Source organism: Strix uralensis, chromosome 7, assembly GCF_047716275.1.
Source record: "Strix uralensis isolate ZFMK-TIS-50842 chromosome 7, bStrUra1, whole genome shotgun sequence".
NCBI classification, from domain to species: Eukaryota; Metazoa; Chordata; class Aves; order Strigiformes; family Strigidae; genus Strix; species Strix uralensis.
In genome coordinates, this window is record NC_133978.1 from 20,560,209 (window position 1) to 20,579,625 (window position 19,417).

At 51.3% G+C, this 19,417-nt stretch overlaps 2 protein-coding genes and 1 long non-coding RNA gene across 7 annotated transcripts; 2 read left to right on the top strand and 1 right to left on the bottom strand.

Annotated features, from left to right (window-relative positions):
* Window positions 1-25: 25 nt before the first annotated feature.
* On the top strand, window positions 26-6,046 carry FBXL15 (F-box and leucine rich repeat protein 15). Of its 3 annotated transcripts, none has more exons than XM_074874788.1 (4): window positions 26-208; window positions 1,178-1,428; window positions 2,177-2,679; window positions 3,059-6,046. In XM_074874788.1, exons 2-4 carry the CDS (start codon window positions 1,246-1,248, stop codon window positions 3,246-3,248), a joined length of 876 nt encoding a protein of 291 aa, XP_074730889.1. In that variant the 5' UTR covers window positions 26-208; window positions 1,178-1,245; the 3' UTR covers window positions 3,249-6,046. The 3 variants fall into 3 exon arrangements, with proteins under 3 accessions (XP_074730889.1, XP_074730887.1, XP_074730888.1); XM_074874786.1 differs by lacking the exon at window positions 26-208 and adding an exon at window positions 267-351; XM_074874787.1 differs by lacking the exon at window positions 26-208 and adding an exon at window positions 584-1,082.
* CUEDC2 (CUE domain containing 2) lies at window positions 4,717-18,470 on the bottom strand. 3 transcript variants are annotated; one of them, XM_074874791.1, is made up of 10 exons: window positions 18,389-18,470; window positions 17,161-17,288; window positions 11,548-11,641; window positions 10,573-10,716; window positions 10,187-10,248; window positions 8,610-8,743; window positions 7,318-7,488; window positions 6,927-6,988; window positions 5,248-5,308; window positions 4,717-4,863 (listed from the first exon to the last, which is right to left on the bottom strand). In XM_074874791.1, the coding sequence occupies exons 3-10, from the start codon at window positions 11,619-11,621 to the stop codon at window positions 4,717-4,719; spliced, it is 855 nt and encodes a 284-aa protein (XP_074730892.1). In that variant the 5' UTR covers window positions 11,622-11,641; window positions 17,161-17,288; window positions 18,389-18,470. The 3 variants fall into 3 exon arrangements, with proteins under 3 accessions (XP_074730892.1, XP_074730894.1, XP_074730893.1); XM_074874793.1 differs by lacking the exon at window positions 7,318-7,488; XM_074874792.1 differs by lacking the exons at window positions 17,161-17,288; window positions 18,389-18,470 and adding an exon at window positions 14,314-15,385.
* LOC141945911 (uncharacterized) lies at window positions 7,425-8,603 on the top strand. The gene is made up of 3 exons (XR_012629674.1): window positions 7,425-7,511; window positions 7,779-8,102; window positions 8,442-8,603. It is a non-coding gene; the product is annotated as an uncharacterized LOC141945911 (long non-coding RNA).
* Window positions 18,471-19,417: the final 947 nt, after the last annotated feature.

Sequence of the window (19,417 nt, forward strand, 5' to 3'; positions counted from 1 at the left end):
GCCTGCGGCAGCTGCTGGGGCACTAGGGGGACCTATGACCGCCGGGCCCCGCTGGCCCGCCCGCAGCGCCGGAACCGTTGTCCTCCGCCCGGTGCCCCGGCCTGGCAAGGCCGAGCACTCCCCGCCGCCCCGAGGGCTCCCGTTGTCCGGGGGCTCCCGGCGCCTCGCGGCCGGGCCCCGGTAACCGGCGCGCTGCCGCCGGGGCGAGGTAAGGGGGCGTGGCCGGAGGCGTGGCGGTGGGGCGCGCGCACTTCCGCCCGCCGGCGTGACGTCGCGCCTGGACGCTGGCGTCGGGGGTGGGGAGAGGCGCAGCCGTATGGAGCGGCCGGGGGACCCCCGGCGGGGCGGCAGGTACCGGGCTGCGGGAGGCTGGGGCAGGGCCGCCGCCTCGCTGCGGGGCGTGCAGGCCTCGGCGGGGCTCCCGCGGCCTCCTCGCTGTGGTGGCGGGGCAGCCCGGGAGCCGGGCCCGGCGGCGGCTCTGGGGCCAAGCGGGGCCCCGGGGGGTGACGGGGAAGGAGGAGGAGGAGGAATAGCTGTGGGCGAGGGCTACCCCCCCCCCCAGCTGCGGGTTCTGCTGGGGCCGATACTCACCGCGGCCTCCAGCCGCGGCCTGGGGGGCTCGGGGCTGCCGGGACCTCTCTGCACCTTCCTCGGCTCCTGCCCGCCCTTCCCCTCGGCGCCCGAGGCCGCCGTCTCCGCAGCGGCCTCATCTCGGCAGAGATGCTGAGTCCCGCTCCTCGGAGGGAGACCTCTCTGGGGGGAGCCAGCAGCCTTGCTGCTCCCCACGGGAAGGAGCAGGTGCTTGCCTTCTCCCCCTTGCAAGGTGCCCGAGTGGCCCGGCACTGGATGCAGGGGGCTAGCTGCCGGGTAGAGTGATGCTTAGATACGAAAGCTAGGCACAGCTACCGTGCGGGTGGTGCGGTAATGCTGCAGCAGTTACTGCTTTGCTGAGGGACAGGGACTCCTTAAGCATGTGGTGGAAAGCCTCACCCGAGCTCTGCTGGAGGGCAGTGCAGGCAGGTGGACTCGGATGCCTGAGCAGTGAACATCCCAGGCTGGGGAGGAGGTGACGCAGGTGGCAGGTGTGTGCCCTGCTGATGGCTAGCCAAGGGGATTTACCCTCTGGCCTGTCGGTGGGAGACGTCGCTGAGTCTTTCTTTCTGGCTGCTCCTCCTAGAGGCACCTGGCAGTAGGTGTGAAGTGACCTAGCCTGGCTCCCACCGTAGCCTGGCTCCCTGGCATCTGATGATGAGTTTGACCCCCTCCAGGGGATGCCTCCTGGACCTGCCCTGGGAAGACATCTTGGTTCCACATATCCTCTGTCATCTGCCACTGCAGCAGCTCCTGAGCCTGCAGAGGGTCAGCAAGTCGTTCCAGTCTCTCATCCAGCTGTACCTGGCCAACATGCGCTGCTTTGACTCAAGCCAGGTATTGGATGGCTCTGAGGCTGGGGGACACACAGGTGGCCTACTGCTCGGGAGCTAACAGGGGAACATCTGACTCTGTGGGGAAAAGAAACCCCCAGCAAGGAGGCTGCTCAGGAGCTTGGGTTAATGGCTTGGGTGTCAGACTGGACAGATGGGCTCAGGGAGGAGAGGCGGTGATTCAGGGCCTAGCAATGCCAGTGTCTTTAGCAAGAGGCCTTGGGAGGAGTGAGCCTGGAAGCTCCACCCAGGCCATTATGGGGCACTGGCTGGCAGAAACACAAGCTGGCTCCAGAGTGGCATGGCCTGTCTGACCTCACGGAGGTTGTGCAATAGGGTGGGTCTGACAGGAGATAACTCTGTGCCTGGTCTTCATGGAGTGCCTGTGCTGGCCCTGGGAGACACTGCCTGGGACTTGGAAAGTCAGGAGTACCTGCTGTTCTGTGAGGACATAGAGTGGTCTAGCAAAGAGTTTTTGGAAAGCAGAGGTGTGGTGCTTCATCATGAGTATATAAATGCGGAAGTGATGATGGGGGAAGGAGAAGCCAGAGCATCTTCTAGCTTGTGGCAGTAGCCCTGGCATGAGGATAGGAGAGCCTCACAGCAGGGTTTGCCCTGGGATGAGGAGAGGGGGTGGCTTTGGTCACCATTGTCACAGTGGAAGAGAGGAGGGGGGGAGAGTATTTGCTGAGATTATTTGGCTGATCTGAAACCCAGGGGGATGTCTTATTCTACCTGGGTTCCCCACACAGATCGGACCTGCCATCCCTCGAGCTGCTTTTGTTAACCTGCTGAAGGACAACGAAGTGCTGCAGCAGCTGGCGCTCCAGAACTGCTCCGACTGGCTGACGGACAGTGAGCTGCTCCCGGTCATTGGGCAGAACCACCACCTGCACCAGATCCAGCTGAAGGGCTGTGCCCAGCTCAGCCGCCACGCGCTGGTGGCCATCTCGCTGAGCTGCCCCAACCTGCGCCGGCTCTCCCTGGCTCACTGCGAGTGGGTGGACAGCCTGTCCCTGCGCAGCCTGGCTGACCACTGCAAGGCGCTGGAGGCTGTGGACCTCACGGCTTGTCGCCAGCTGAAGGACGAGGCCATCTGCTACCTGGTGCAGAAGTGCAGCAGGCTCAAGTCTGTGTCGCTGGCTGTCAATGCCAACGTGGGTGACGTGGCGGTTGAGGAGATTGCCAAGTGCTGCCCTGAGCTGGAGCACCTGGACCTCACAGGATGTCTGCGAGTCAAGAATGACTCCATCAGGTACTGAGCAATGTAAAGGGGAGCCAGGGTGGGGATGGCAGGTGTCTGGGATGGGGAGAGGAAGAGAACCAGAGAGAAAAGTCAGATTTCTTCATGCTGAAAGCAATGAGAGCTCAGTCTGGGGGAGAAGCCACTAGCAGGCCCTTCAGGAGAGGCACTGAGTGCTACTAGCAGCAAATTTCTGGGCATGTTGTGGAGGGTACGTCTGGGATCTCACCGTGTCCCTTGAGTTTCTCTCAGGCCACCAGGGTGCTGCTCCCAAAGGATGGTGCATGTGTGGCACAGTCGTGAGTGCTGGGCTGCTCAGAGTAGAAAAGAGGATGAGTGGTGCAGTTAGGAGTCCAGGCTTGCAACCTGCATGTGGTTTCTTTCTTGGCAGGGTCCTGGCTGAGTACTGTCCCAAGCTGCGCTCTCTGAAGGTGAAGCATTGCCACAACGTGGCCGAGTCCAGCTTGAGCATCCTCCGAAGCCGTGGGGTGGAGTTGGATGTGGAGCCTCCACTGCAGAGGGCTCTCGTTCTCCTGCAGGACGTGGTTGGCTTTGCCCCTTTCATCAACCTCCAGATCTAGAACTGCTGTTGTCGGGGAGGGGGGGACTGACGCAACACTGGGATCCCAGGAGGATGCCGGAACTGGCTGCTGTGGAGACGTGCAGAGGGAGAGGTCGGTCCCGTTGGCGAGGCTGGCCTGAGTGGGGCTCACTCTTTCCTCTGGAGCTGTTTAGCAGCCACTGGGTGTTCGTGAGTGGGTTTTGTTGGTGCCTCGGGGAAAGTAACTCCCTCTGCAGTGGTGTGGAGAGAGCGAGTGACTTGCAGGAACACCATGGTGCTGAACAGGCCTTGGCCAGGCCAGCTAATAGCTAGGATTTATTATTTGTTGTATTTTAAATCTCTAAGCAGCAGCTGTCCAGAGAGCAGGAGAGTGTTTGATGGGGACTGTCCCCTGGGGTGGGTGTGCAGGGCATGCCAACAGAGCTGTGGAACAAAACAGGCCAGCTGGAGCAGAAAAAAAAAGCTGCCAGCCCTCCTCCTGGGAGAGGGCAGGCCCCTCTGGGCTCTGGGAGGAGGGCAGAGTGAGCCCAGCTCCAGCCCACAGCCACTGGCCAGCCTCGCACCAAAGGGCTGGCATGGCCCCAGCACAGGCAGTGTCTGTCCAGGCCCAGGGCACTGGTTTAGGCTGGTGCAAGATGGGAGTTATTTTCAGCGGGAACATGCTCCTAACTGCAGTTTCACTGACAGAAAAACACCAAACCTAGCTGTGCTGTCACCGAAAGCAGTTGGTTATTGCCATTTGTTTCTTCCAGCTTTTGACTTAACATTTCAGTAGCGCCCAGGCCTGCTACTATATCCTGCTCTGTGTTGTGTAGCAGGAGCTTTGGCACTCAGCAGTGGTGAGAAATGGGAGGACCCCTGGCCATGCTGTCGGCTGGTGTTTATGGAGTGCTGCAGGTTGTGTTGGCAGGGAGAGCCTAGCTCTGGTGCGGAGTTCAGCCTCAGCCCTTGTATCCACTAGGTGGTTAACCAAACAGCAGCCACATCTTGTGGTGAATGTGATGAAGAAAGTAATTAGGGGAAGAGAGGATGATCCTGCTCCTATCTTTGGCCCCAGGAGGGATTGGAGGCAGTGTCTCTAAAGCATGTGCACACTCTGGCTCAACTACACACCAACTCACATCATCTTTATTAACACTGGCACTCAGTTTAAAGCAACAGTGCACACAGACTTGTAAAAAGCTTGCTGCAAAAAGCACAAGCCACATCTTGGATCTAAAAATGTCCCATGCAAGGAATAGCAGAGAATGCCCAGGCCCTGAAGAGCCACTGCAGTGTGCCCCTGGGGGCAGAGGGACAGCTACACAAGGAGAGAAGTCTTCTCCTTGTCAACTGGGTTAGTTGAGGAAGCTGAAAGCAGTGTCCTGGCTCCCAGGTTAGTTCCAGTTAGTGGCAGGTGGAGGAGTCCCCTCATCCTTAGTGCCACATGTCTGTCCTGCCATGCCTGGCTGGTGAGCTGGAGGCTGAAGAGCAGGAGGACCTGGATGTCAATGGAACTTGTACTTTCTGGCTGGTTTGAGGCTGATGTAGGTTCTCTTCATCTCCTCGCTCTCAGGTTTCTTAATGTCTTTGTACCTCTCTCCCTTTGTACTCACCACCTGGTTATCGATATAGCGGATCAACTTCTTGGGAGCCTGGAAAGACATCAACACCAAGTGAATAGACAGCCACACTGCTAGGGAAGAGGAAGCAACAAGCAGCAGCAGAGCTGTGCTCTGGCGGGGTGGGTGCAGGAAGACTGGGATGAGCTGCTCTACCCATCCTTTATGTTGGGAATCTTGGCCAAAACTGGGAAGGAAGCTGCCTGATGGGGGGAAGCAGGAGCCAGGCTAGTCAGGAATGGTAGGAACTGACAGACCCTGCAGCACCTTAGCTAAGCTGATCTCCCCTTTTTGCTGACTAGCGGGCTCTATGAGTGTTTCTGCCTTTGGCCTGCCCCATTGCTTTTTGGACTTGCAGCCTGATTTTTTAGCCAAAGGACATTCCAACTGCTGGTGAGCTGGGACTGCTGCTCTTACCTCTTTGGGTGGAGCTGGCCGATGTGTTTTCTGATCGTCTGCACTATCCACCATCATGTATCTGAAAGACAAGAAGCACTTAGTGAACCCTGTAACATGCCTGGGGCTATTCACAGCCTATGTCCTTTCTCCTGTGGCTGGTTTGTGGCTGTGCAATGTGTCCTACTTGCCTAGATTGCAGCTAGGAGCACTTAACGTTCCCCTCCGGATGAAATGGGCAAGAGGTGTGTCATCCTTCTGGTGAGAACCCAGCAGGATTCTCCTGAAGTAGCATCCTTGGCTGTATGTGAAGGGAATTGAGAACTCAGGCTGAGGATGCCAGTAGGCCCTGCAGAACTGAGAGAGGTGCTGAGGTCTGGTGTGCTCTGCCTTCGGGGCAGCTTTGCTCCTTCTCAGCCCAAGTGATAGCAGCCAAGGTGAGATTACAGGACCAAGCTGGCTGCTTCTGCCCTGAAGAGATGGTGTTCCTTTCACACTCCACTTACTACTTGACTACAAAACAGGTCTGTGCTGGAAGCGACTTCATAGAAGCATCACCTCACTCCCTATGTGACTGAAACATCAGGGCCCAAGCATTTACTTGCTGTACTGCTGAGTTACTACTCTTGAGACTTTGGTGCTAGTTTAGCAGGTGGGCAGCGCAGCTGACCATGACTTTTCCCTCAGTAGTTAGTATAGTTGCTCCTGTGTATCTTCAGCTATGGTGATCTGCTCTCTGTACCTGTGCTTGAGTGATGTTTAAAGTACAGGATGTTGCCAAAATGTCATTAAAGTGAAGCTCCCAGAAACATAACTAGCAGCTGGTGCTTTTTTGTTCCCTTACACGTCACCCTGAAACAAGTCTGCACAGCAGACAGGCAAGGACAGCAATTGCTAATTCTACCTGGATGCTATTCTGCCTTGCTTTATTGTTCCCTAGCCCACTGACTTGTTTATTCTGCCACTGGGGAGGATGTAAAGTGGTGGAAAAGATGTGGCTGGATAGACATGTGGAATCTGCATGCCCACAGGAGGATACTCATGAAAGCTGAGATCTTAAAGCAGATTGATGAAACCACAGTGTGGCTTCTCCTATTGAGAATTAAATGCTTTTGGAAATGAATAAAGGTAAACCAATCTAAATCTACTTTCATTCCCAAAGAAGTCCATAGGGGCAGTTTAGAGAGGTTTCTTTAAATGCATTGAATTCACACCTTCAGCAACTGAGATTTAATCTTCCCAGTGTTGCTGTACAGGCAGTCTCTTAAAGATATCTTTAGCCTTGTTTGGACTGTCTCCAAGGATGGAGGTATGAATGAGTTGCTGTACTTCTACAAGTCACCATGTGTTTGTTACCTGAGCTGCAGCACGATGTTTGTGCCTTTAACCGGGACCTCAGCTGACAGTACTGTGATTTACACTGTGTCTGCAGGAGGCTGAAACTTCACGCGCAGCCGGCGCTGTGACCCAGCTGGTGCAGGTAACCTGTTTCTGTGCCAGAGCTCTAAAACAAACCCAAGCCTGTGTTGTTTTCCCACCTGATTATTGTATTTGTGCTTAGATGTGTTCAGCTACACCCAAATCAGCTTCACAGCATCCTTACTAAGCATCGTACTTTATAGTTCTTTATAGACCACATTGCCCGCAACAAATGAAGTGGCAGTTTCAGAATAAGGGGTTCTTTGCTGCTGGGTACTTACTTCTGTAGGATAACCTGTTTTAGTTCCTCGTGGTTGGGTGCTCTGCGGGGCCGTGCCAGTTCCTGGGAGGAGACAAGGCAGGTGTGTGAGTAGCAGAACATGTGGGGTGTACAGCTACCCCCCTACTAGCTTGGTGACCCCAGCTGCTGGCGGAGCACTCCAGCCCCTGTGGGAAGGGGGGTGCCAGCCACAGCTCTGCTGGGGGCACAGCCTGTAGTCAGAGACTCAAGGGAGGGAGAGGGGCTGTTGTTCTGGGTGATCCTCCTGGCTCACTGTGTGGAAAGTTCCTGCGGCCAAAGCCTCTGCTTGCAGCAGACAGCTGGGACATTTGTATGTCCCTGAGCTCTGCCCTGCTCCTTGGCCCGCTGGCACCCAGCTCAGAATGCGGTACCTTCACACTCACACCTGCTGGACCAATTTCCACCTTCTCCTCCACAATTAACTGCACTGCCTCCTCCAAGTTCCCCAAGGCCATGGCAAGTGCTTTCTCTGCCTGGCTCATGGTACAGGCCGGGAACATCTCCAGTAGCAGCTCCACCCCATCCTTCAGGTCATCGCCTTCCTAGTTGGAGCAAGAGACAAGAGGTAAGTTGGGGATACAGCGAGGAGAGGGCTATTGAAAAGGGCCTCTCTGGTTTTGCACTGTCAGGAAATGCAGCTTGCCCTTAGCTGAGAGCTCTCTCTCCTTACAAGAGTGACTAAATCCCATTCCTGAAGCTAACAGGGGATTGTATCTTTGCAAGGACAAAGCATCACTCTTCCTTGATCTCCTCCCCCTGTATTTCAGCTTTCTTTAAAGTAGGGCTGCTGTGAACTCGTTCATCGGTGTGGCTGTGCTATGTGTCTCCTTAGGAGCTGGACACCGTGGTGCGAATGCCTGAACTCCTGCTCACCTTCTGAAGTTATGTGTGCTTTATCAGAAAGGGATGGCACTGCTAAACAGCGACCTGCGGCTACATCAGAACGAAGCGCAGCAGCGCCATTTGCTAGAAGGCTGTTGACACAGAATGACTGCGCTGCAGAGCAGGAAGAGATCAGTACTGGAGAAACAGCAAGCAGAGCGTGGGGGAAGGAAGGGAGATCGGCCAGGTGCTGCAATGCCTGTAGCATGGGTCATGCTGAATGGTGCCGCAGGATCAGGACTGCTGGGTCAATGACTCAGTGCTGTATAGCTCAGTAAGTGCACAGCATGGAAGGTCACTGAGGGTGGGACAGGCTTCTTCAGGACTGACACCCAGACATGACTGCTTCCTGTGCAGATATTGCGTGATAGCTGGGGAGAAATGGTGATCCAGCTCAAACTGTGAAGGGAGGTTAGGGGAACAGGGTGAAGTGGGGTGGAGCCTGGCTAGTGCCGCAGAGGTGTCCCCACAGTGCTGCTGTGGGATCTCTGAGGGCGCTGGGACAGGCTCTCAACCATTGCTCTGGCTCATCCTGTGGCTGGAAAGGATGAGCCAGAGTGATGGCTCATACTCTTCTGTCAGCACATAATTTTCTTTTTCCACTTACTGACAGATTCTTGCTCAGGCCATACAATGGAGAAGATCACAGATGCCAGTGATGCTGTGTCACAGCCTATGCTGTGCTTCCTTCCAGAGCCAGAAAATGCCCTCAGGTGATGCTGGTAGCCTAGTGCTGGGTGACTGTCCCCAGTGCTCCTGCTCTTCTGCGGGGTGCTCATACCTGGGCCCCGGCTCCGTCTGTTGGAGTGCACAGCCTTTCCCCGTTGCAGGCTCCAGCTCCAGGCTCCTGGCCCTTGGTCAGGTCTTCAGAGGGTGCTTCACTCCCACTTCCCACAGTCTTTTGGCTAGGTTTTTCTTAAAGACATAGTGATATCTCCTGAGGAACAGTCCCACTAAAGGTAGAGCTCTCTGTTTTCTGTTGGCACCAGATTGCTAGCGCATTGTGTGCCAAAGCAAATCCCTTCTTAAGTGACAAGACTGGGAAGCACTACTGTTCCTCCTGCCCTCAGTGGGGACAGCAGCAGCTCTCCTTACACTGACCTGCAGGAAAGCAGTGCTAGTGCACGCTGGAGTGCCCAAGTGCTGCATTTCCAGGCCTTACTGCGTGGGCTGCTTGTGTATTCAATTCTACCTGTCAATTCTCGGCCCTTTAGCACTTAGACTGTGGATACTTACAGTATTTTTGTTACATTTCTAAGAATTCCCTGGTGTTTGCTCTAACTTTGAACTAAGGTGTGGTTTTGATTTTAAATATGGGAATACACTCTGGTAGTCCCCAGGCTGTATGTGAGCCAGCACATCCTGTGCTCAAGTTACTCTGATGCATCTCTCTTTACAGGCTCTTTTTGTGTCACTGTAAGTAGTATCATTTCACCTCTGTTCTGTCCTCTCTAAAACTGGCATGGTGCTGTCCTTCCACATTCTGGCTACATCAGGATCCTCAAAGCATAGGATGCAGGGGACCAAAGCAGAGCAGTAGATTTTGTCAAGGTCAAGAAAGCAGCAAGTAAGATAAGAAAGGACTGTCTGTTCTAGACTGTGTAGCCTTCTGGCAAGACACCAGTGATGTTGCTAGATAAGCAAAACCCAGACTGGTGTGTCCTGAAAAGTTTAATACCCAGGCACTTCACCTGTCTGTCCTTTAGTGGGAAATACCTTTGGGGCTGATTAATACAGCAGACCTGCTGATCTGTGAATATTGAGGTTAGAAAGGGCCATTGGGATAGTGTAGTCTTCTCCAGTCCTGCACAGTGGAGGCCAGAGCACTTGCTGCTGATTTTGCATCTGTGCCAGGGTTCATGGGTGAATGCGAAGTGAGCTTTGAGGATGCTCAAAGTCTAGAAGTGATACACATAATCAGGTGGATTCTCTATTTGATGATGTGCCTGACATGGGCTGCCCAGTGGTAGTGTCACTTAGGGAGATGGCTATCAAGAGGCAGGCAGAAATCCTCACTTTCAGAATTCATCTACAGTAGAATTTCAACAAGCAGCCCTGTATATGCTATTTCTTCCTTATTACTTTGGATCTGATCTCAACAGAGGTGTTTGGAGATCTGATCAAGTGTTTTCCACCCCAGTATGTCTTGGACAGTATTCCATATGACTCAAACCTCCCATGTGTTGATATCAAAAACCCAACTGAACATTAAAAAAAAATAGTCAATCAATTCAGGCTACCTTATGAGATCCTGAGGCAAACAAGATTGTATTTTATCCTGTGGTATTGCTTAACTCCAAACACTAAGACTGAAAATGCGAAGAATATACCCTCTTGTGCTGAAATTGTCTAACTCACCTTTGTTGCGAGCCTCACCAAGCCTTTCTGAGAGGGAGAACATCATTTCACAAACATCCCCACTGCAAGACAGAAGCTGTATAATTAGTGTGAGGAATAAAACCAGTAGCCTGTCCTACTTGGCTGCCTCTCTATAGAAAGAGAACACTTGATGGGAAGCCCAGTAAAATAAACTGGTATTTCAGATGGCCAAGGACCTCCTTGCAAACTACACTGGGATTAGCATCTGTGTATTCAAACTGACTGACTTAATCATAATGACACATGTCTGGTACTAATACATCTTCAACTGGGTATAACAAAATAATTTATTTATGGTACTGAGGGGCTTTGATCCAGGCCCCCAGTGCATGACATGCACATACAAAGCAGTAACATTCACATACCTGTGGATTTCTGCAAAACCAGGGATATACGCCTCCATCATTTCCACAAAGGTGTCCATGTCAAAAGTCTCCTCAGAGGACTCTGGTGAGCCCAGCTCTTCCAGGACACCAGTGATGTAAGAGAAGAAAACATCATCCATCCCACTGGAGACAGAGAGAACATAGGACATGGCAGTAGGGTCAACAGGCCCATTTTTCCCTCTCTTTCTCTCCACCCTCTTTCCCCCTAACCTTGTGTCTTTCCACTAGAAGAGCAGAAGGACCTATGTGGACTGTATCTTATGGGCAGATCCCACCAGTAAAGCCAGGTAGCAGGTGGTCAGTGGTTGAGTGGGAAGTATTTACAGATAAAATACTGCATGCCTTCCTGCTTCCTGGCCAGCACTGAATGAAAGCCCCAGTGTGTGCCCAAAGGCTGTGCCCCTGTAGGTGCTTCAGCTCAGCTGATCAAAATATTCCAAGTGCTCAAACCCTGACTTTTCTATGCTGGTTGGTATTTCAGGTGAGGGCATCATATTCTGTCAAGCTGCAATTTCTATGGGATGCAGTGTTCTCTGCTTGCTGCTTTCCACACTTGTGTCACTGCTGCCACTGGCTGCAAAACCAGCCACTGTGTTCCAGCCTCAAGGCAGAGTTCATAAAAGGGAGAGCCCTGACATAGCATTACGTGGCTCAGAAAGCCCTTTGGGAGCACTGTGGAATGAAGGGAATCCCATATTCTAACGTGTATTACTGGACAGGAAATTAATCATCTTGGCTGTCAAAGAAATGACATTGTTAGATTGCAATGCTAAACAATAGTTTTTGAAGCATTCCCATCAGAGCCTGTGTAAATTACCTGCATCCTGGATCTGACTTAAGGAAAAGCAACACGAAGCACAGGAAAGCTACAGAGTTCAGTATAATGTGTAGAGGGACAATTAATGCAGAGTTCAAGCTAGAACAATGATACTGGATCTTCCTATCTCAACATACCTGAGGTCTGCTGCAGGGATGTGGGACTGGATGAAGCGTGTCAGTGTGTCTCGAATGATTCTTTCAAGCTCCATGTCTCTCTAAACCTTTTTCTCTAAAAAAGAGGAGGAAAAATGTAATTTCAAGGACAAGAAGTAGATCAAAATGTCAACAAGATCAAAAGGTAGGCATGGTATAGGCAAGTGTGCTCTTCCCATCAGAACAATTCAAACTCCTCCAGTATGTCTTGTCATCCCTGGGTAACAGTAGGCACAGATATCCACAAAAAGCAGCAGTATGAGGATCCACTGGAACTACCAGCCCAAAGCAGCCCATTATCCTAGGCCTCTCCCGCTCGTGTTGATACTGGCAGTATGCAGCTGTACTGTACATTTAAAATGTCCCTTCCAGGAAGCAACACTGGAAATGCAGATGTGTCCAACTGCAGGACCTGAGAGACACCTTCTGAGCTGGAATGCTCTGCTGTCTGGCGAGGAAGCAGTGGATAGTGGGTCTGCATGCTCAGTGCAGAAAGGGGTGGACCTTCCAGCTAAGAGCGTTTGCAGTGATGCTTGGACTCAGGAGCGAGTGGGAGGAAGGGTAACGTCTCCTAAAGAAAAGACAACCTAGAGCATATTTTACAGGGAAATACCAAGCAGGGCACAGACAACTAGTCTGCCAGCCAAAATATCAAAGGTCTTCAGGTCAGGCACAGACTGCCAGTGGAATCCTGCCCAAACAGGAGCCCGTTGTTGTGCTCGGTAAATGAGCCATTCTGCAGTTGATGCAGCTGCAACAAGGGGCGCTTGATAACCCAAAACTCAGGGGAGTTCTAAGAATCACAGAGCTCCTACAGAAGCAATGGCAGAGGGAGGCTGCCCATAGCCCTCCCTCAGCTGTCAGTACTGGTCCCGGACTGAATTGGGTGGAGAAAAGCCGTTCCTTAACCATTCCTTCCCCCTGGGGTCTACAAAGCTGCTGGGTGGACAAACTCCTGGTGTAAGCACAGAGCTGATCCAAGGAAGGAAACTAGACCTGTGTATAGAGAAACCGATGTGGTCACTGGCCAGAGAGCTTCCAAAGGTCATCATGCTCCCACCAGTGCAGCTCCCTCATTCCAACCACACCAGGACCTGACCAGGTCTGTCTGACACAGAACTCACAGAGCAGCTGCGCGGGTTGTTGAGAGACAATTCCTCTGTTCCCCAAAAGGTTTGGTATTTCCCGAGATGAGACTTTCAGAGCTAGCAGGATATAAACAAAACCACCTCACAGCACGCAGCACTGCTCTTGCAGGACCTAGAGAGAACCAAAGCCCAGCAGCCTGTTGGTAGGTCCATCTGCGGCCTCGAGGCCCATCCATCCATGCTCTGCGCTGTGTTTGGCCACCCCTGCAGGTGCCAAGAACACATATGCACTCCTCCGTGGCTGGCCAGAGGAGCACACCCAAGTCAGTCAGACCTGCCTCTGGCTGTGGTCACTCTATAGGCTCTAGGGATTTGACTCTCAATATTGAGGGAGAAAGCTGTGACACAGGCTTATGCAAAAGTGCCCTGCTGGGTACATGGCATCCCACATTGCATCTCCCTGCAGTGATTCCCCACCAAATATTCCCACTCTGCGCTCTTCTACTCTTCAGGGATTTGAACAAACACAGCTTTTGCTACCTGAAGGACCATCTCTTACTGAATCCCTGTGTTAGTGCCATTCCCTTGGGGCAGTAGGGAGACAAATACGGAAAGAACCTCACAGCAGCAGGACATGAACAGTGAGACATACTCATATAGAAATCAATGTGTTCAAAGTTAAACACAAAAGCCATATAATCATCTACACTTTCCTGCAGCTACCACTGATCTGGAGCCAGTAACTAAAAAAGAAAACAAACCTTTACAAGTGTCTCTCACTTGGGGAAAATGAACAATGAGTTAAAAATGCCATACCACTATATGACCAACATACATGTATTCAAACACAGCACATGCAGAAACAGACAGAGGAAGGCATCATCGGAAAGGATTATTTGTTTGCTGTTTCTGTCTTAAGGTAAAAAATTTCTTTGCTTCCTGTAATCTCAATTAGAAAAATCCCATTTCACAGAATTAGAGGAAGAGTCCAAACTTTTTCAGGTAGGAGCTCTTGACGCAAACACCCAAAGTGAGCTCCTGAGCTGCTTTTATTTTTAGCCTCACAAGGATCCTTTGTTTGCATTTTTCTCACTTTTGCAGATGTCATGGCCTGCAAGCGTGGAAGCTGGCTGCTAGAACAACCATGTGTAAAAACACCTTCCTGCTGCCCATTTGTTGTTTCTGTGTGTTTTGTGTGTTCTCCAGTGGTGTGACAGAACCAAGTTTATCTTTGTCATATTTGCAACATACCCAGAAAAAAAGGTGACCTTTGTTCTATCCTTCTCAGACATCAAAAAGCCAATTATAAGATTCTGAATCTCTACCGGCAAGAATACTGTCCTAAGCAGCATGTTTTCCCCCCATTTTAAGCTGAATCTGCAAATGCTGGCAACTAGCAAGCCCCCTGAACTTGCAAGTACAAGAAAGGTAATTTTATTTTTTACAGAAGTCAGCAATGGGATATCAACATAGAGCAGTCCGAATGTTCTTACTACACTCACTACTAACAAGAAGAATGCTTATTTCCTTCTTGCTCTGTATTCATGACATCCTGGGAACTGGAAGTCTAAAAGATTTTGTCCATTTCCATGAAACAGGCCAAAATTCTCTAAGAGATAACTGTATAGTAACCAATAACATTTCCTGACAACCCAATTACCTGAACAACAGAGCACAATTCACCATGTCAAAGGCACTTTTGTGAGGTCCATAAATTAGCTGTTGGTAATTTATTCTGATCAATAGAACAGGCAAAGTCACTCATCTCCTTAATCAAAGGCACTTTCAGGCAAGTGTCAGACTGGGACAAGAGAAACACAGAAAAAAGATAATTCAGCAACAGGAGTATTGCAGCTACAGCCAGTCGCTAACTGGTCTTGAATCCATTCCCCAACCTCTGACAACCACCAAGAAACACTGGTGTGAAGTGTTTGAAAATACTCAGGTGTTTTCCTGTGGAGTTACCATGCCGTATCTGAACAAAAGCTATTTCCTTGTGTCTATGAGAGGAAAGAAGGCAGCAGGTTTTAACCATTGGGTACAAATTCTCTCTGGCATCTCAGACAAATCCACCCACCAGCACACCGGGATTTAAGGTTTACATCCAGAGAAGGCAAGCTGCCACCTTTACCCTATATTTGAAGAAAGGAAACCCTTTAAATGACAAAAGCACAGTCTTACACTGAAGGATAGAAAAGAGCTAGGTGATCAAGTATTTCTTCAAAGGTCAGCCATTGCCCTTTCACCTGAAGAACCCATCTCTGCTCCTATAAAACCAGAGGCACCAAGAGACAAATGCACTTGCATTTGGTCATTTATTGCCATGGGGGAGAGATTTTATTCCCCAGTAAATAGTCCTCACAAAACTTAACATCTGGGAGATCTGTAGTACACAACGGTCTTAGCCAAATGAGGCTTGTGGAAGACAAGTCTTGAAGGTCCTCTAGCTTTTCAGATTTGGTGGGTATTTTCTTGAAATAGAGGGAGCTGATTAAAAACCTATGTACAAACATTATAAAATGGATTCTTCAAGGAATAAACTGATGTTGCTGCATATTCCTCCCCAAACAGCAAAGTTTAAAATTATGTAACCCAGGACACCAAAACACCTTATGCATCTTACCTTCAAATGCCACATTTTTTCTAGTGGTGACCTGCAATAGTTAAGGGGGAGATTTACTAGAAGGACTTATCCTATGTGCAGGTTTGTGGAGGAGTGATTTATAATGCACAGAACGATCTAAAACCCAAAGGCAGGAGAAATCACTCTCCTGAGAGCTCAATTTTACTGAAAAGGTGTTAGCATCATTTTAAACTTCCAGCCATAATGGCAACGTGGATTTTAAGAGCACTTCGGTAGTTGTCAGCCAGTTCAAACATATCTATGAAAGTCCTTCTACATCTCTTTCATTATAATGTGAGCTCTGCTTAACAAGTTGCACAGAATCTCTTTTTTAAAACATATGGTCAAGAAATGGTATTGCTATTGCTCTGCCCTCAGCTACAGCCTCACAGTTTTGCACTGTGAGAACAAAAGACCTTCAACCCTTGGAAATTCCTGACACTTTTCAGACAGTCTTTAAACACTGGGGTTTATTATTAAAGAGTGAGCAGCAGAGCACTGTATGGAATCTCATTAAGACAGGCTTGGTTTGAAATATCAGGAGTGTCTACTTGATTCGCATAATATTGCATGGCATACGTATTTCCTCACCTCAGGCAAAGTGGTATCAGTTCTCAAAATGTGAATGTGAAAATCATTCATTTTCTGTACTAGATACTTTGGCCAGCAGCTCAACAGCTTGCCACCCTTCTGTCTGTCCTGAGAACCTTGTAATCTCCATCACCCTTGCATTTTCCTTCCTAACATGTCATTGTCTAATTTGTTGGTTTTTTTTTTTTTTGTAAAACAGCTGCAGAAATAATAACCCTCTAAAAATACCATTATCCTTGTGGCATCTGAAATATCTACTTATGCTATATTTAAGAAAATTTGGCTTCTTTTTGTACAATTCATATGAATCTGCCTTCCTTAAAAACAAAATGGTGAAAATCTGAAATGTTTGCATACAGCTAGATCATTTCCGGAGGCTCTTTCAACTCAAATTTCAGTAATCATTCTCAAATGGTCAATGTGATGGGACGGGAATGATTGATTGTGCCTTGGACTTTATATTAACAAGACAGACTGGAGAGCAATGTAGGAAAATGTTTCTGAGGTAAGAGGAACTGCCATTCAGATGTATATCAACTTTTATGAGATCATAAATTTGCCTACCAATGACTTGAGGTTTCTGCAAATGGAAGGAGATGGGTGATGTTTCTCAGAACAGGTTAGAGAAAGTTTCTCTAGTGAATCTGACCTAGCTGAGGGATTGATTAAAACACCTTGAGAAGGTTTCTTCAGCTCAAGTTTCAGTAATTCATTAGTAAGTAATGGGACATGGATGGTTCACTGTGCTCTCTCTGAAAACTTGTTATGAGAAAGCACAGAGCACGTCTCATGCAGCTCTGTGTGCGTGTGTGCCTGTGCTTGGAGAAGTGCGTATCCCTGGGATATAAGGAGCTCTCAGTGTAGCCTGTGACATACAGCCTCAGAGGAAATGTCTCAAAAGCCAGACTGCAGGACAGAGAGCAAGCTGTGGCTATACTCCACTGAACTACACCTCCTGAAAATTTGCTGGCTTGAAAGAAAACTTTCCAGGCTGACTAACACCTTACAGACATAATTTCAGTGCTCCCATTTTTTGTTTTGCTGCTAAAGAAGTCCCTGAAAGGACTTTCACGGTGTGGTTGCTATGGGAAAGCAAGCTGAGGTCATTGTGCACGTTAACACAATTAACTGCTTAATGCTCTCACATTAAAATAAGGCTTCTGTTAATAACTTAGTCCCACTAAATTACAGTAATAGAAGATAGTAATACCAGCAGCCAGACTCTTCCCTGCCCCCCAGATCTATGCTGGACAGCTGCACTTGGGTGGTGCTCTGCTGACTCGGGGCCCTTACCTGAGCAGAAGTGTTGTCCGTGCAAGGACCTTGACTTACAGCTGGTGTTTACAAAGTCACGTCAGTGCCTGCAGAACAGTTGATGGTCCACCCTACGGCTGCTTGGCCCAAGCCATGAATGAGGAGTCCTTTATGGGAAAGGAAAGCTGAATTAGCTAGAGTGGAACCACAACAGAATCACTCTCTGTATATTGGTGTCTTTATGCTTTATGTCACTTGTGACTGTTTCCCCTACTACAAAGAGTACAGCTTTACCCTTCGGAATAAAAAGTACTATGTGAAAAGCTAACTTGGATGTGAGAATAGCATACTTGTCAGCCTTCAAATTCACTGCCCCTGTAGGATTTTTCAACATTTACAATTTCTGTAGCAAGGCCTCTGAACATCACTGACATATTCCAAATGCACTGGTGGCCTCATTGCCTCTGTGAAGCAGAACTTGTTTCTGGTGGCTTTAATGAGACACACCAGAAAGCTAGCGTGGGGTTTCCCTGCTGCTGCTTCTGTGTGCTTCTGGCACATCGCCACGGCCAAGGCACCACCGAGTCCCACGCTGGGTCAGTGGCTGGTGTTTGTCTTGAGCTGTAATATCACACCTAACTATTGGCTGAGCAACTGTGGGGTGTTATTTATTTTCGCCGTGTCTCTTCGCCCTCACTAGGAGACAAGAATTATCTCAGGGGAAGCTTGACAGAATTTGGCAACAGGGCGCCCAAAACAGACCGTGAGCGGCCCGAGCCGCACCCCAAGGCTGTGCCCGCTCCGCGCCCCTTACTCCTCCCTGCGGCTCCATTCCCGCGCTAGCGGCGAACCCCCTCTCCTCCCGCCGCGGCCGGCTGCGCCGTTGCAGTGCCCAGCCCTCGGCCTGCGGACGCCCCCGCCGCCCGGCCCCTCTCCCCGGGCAGCGGCCGGCTCCCCGCACCGGCCGCGTCGCGGACCCCGGCATTAAGCCGAACACCCGCATTTCTCGGTCTCCCGCGTTCCCCGAGGCGCCCCGCGGGGACACCGGCCGCGGCGGTGCCAGGGGGCTGCGGGCTGGCTCCTCGCAGTCCGCCAGCAGCGGCGCCCCGGAGGCGGGCCCAGACCCTGGCAGGGGCTCCCCGGGTCCCGTCCCGCCGTCCCGCCGCCCCTCCGCCCGGGGTCACCTTCGACCCGGGCCCCGCCGAGGGAGGGGACGGGCGCACGCCGCCGCGGCCGGCAGCGGTGGTAGGGTGAGGGCAAGGGTCACCTGATCGCCCGCGCGCCCCCGCCGCGGCCTCGCTCCCTCCCGGCGCAGGTCCCGCGCGGCCCGGTTGAAAGCGTCACGTGGCCGCGCCCGCCGCCAGTCATAGAGGCGAGCGCGGGAGGGTAGAGCGGCTTCGTGCTGGCACGCTCCCCGCGCCGCCATCTTGGTTGTGGGCAGGAGCCGCGAGGTGGCTTCTCCTCACCGCCGTGCTGGGCGCCCCCGAGCCGCCCGCCGCGGAGGTCTGGGGAGCCGCCGCGTCTCCCGAGCGCCGGTGGGCCCCGGGGAGCCCCTGCCAGGGTCTGGGCAGGGCCCCAAGGCAGGCGGGGCATGGGGCAGCACCTGGGGTGAAGTCAGGGAGGAAGGAAAACGCTTTGCACAGGGTGGCAGCCGTGAGCACGCCCAGGCCTTGGTGGTACAGAAGTGTCTCTGTGAGGCCTGGAAACAGGCCGTGCTTTGCGTAGTCGCCCTGATAAACGGCAAGTGAAATTCTCCTCCTTGCCAAGTGTAAGAGGTGTGTTCCCTGAAGAAAATAGCTCATTTTCAAGTGTTTGGGGAAAGCTGCCCTGCCCCTTGGGGTGCTTCTTGCTAGCCGAAGCTCTTGTCAGGTAGAAAATACCTCCTGGAGGATGTTCCCCAAGCTGCGTCTCTGCAAAAGCTGAGACCTGCATGCAGAGTCTCCTGGCTCCATTTCCTCTTCTGCTAAAAAGCCTCCCCACTCCACCCCACGCTTGACAAGTTGCTGCTTATTCCTTTACTCTGCCAATTTGGAGGACTGCTGTACATTAGGGTGGCCCCAGGCTCTTAAAGAAGAGCTGTGCTGTGGGACAGGATGGCAGCTTTTGCCGTGCGTGCTCGCTGGCTGCAGTCCCCCTTTCCCAGTCAGGTGAGCTGCTCGTTGATTTACTTGGTTCTGACAATGACTGTAGGTGTTTCCTGGAGCAACTCTGGAGAAGTAACTCTGTGATGCCCGGTGCTTCTAAAGCAGCAAGGCATAGTTATTCTCCAACTCATGCTCCTCAGAAGTGTGTTGCT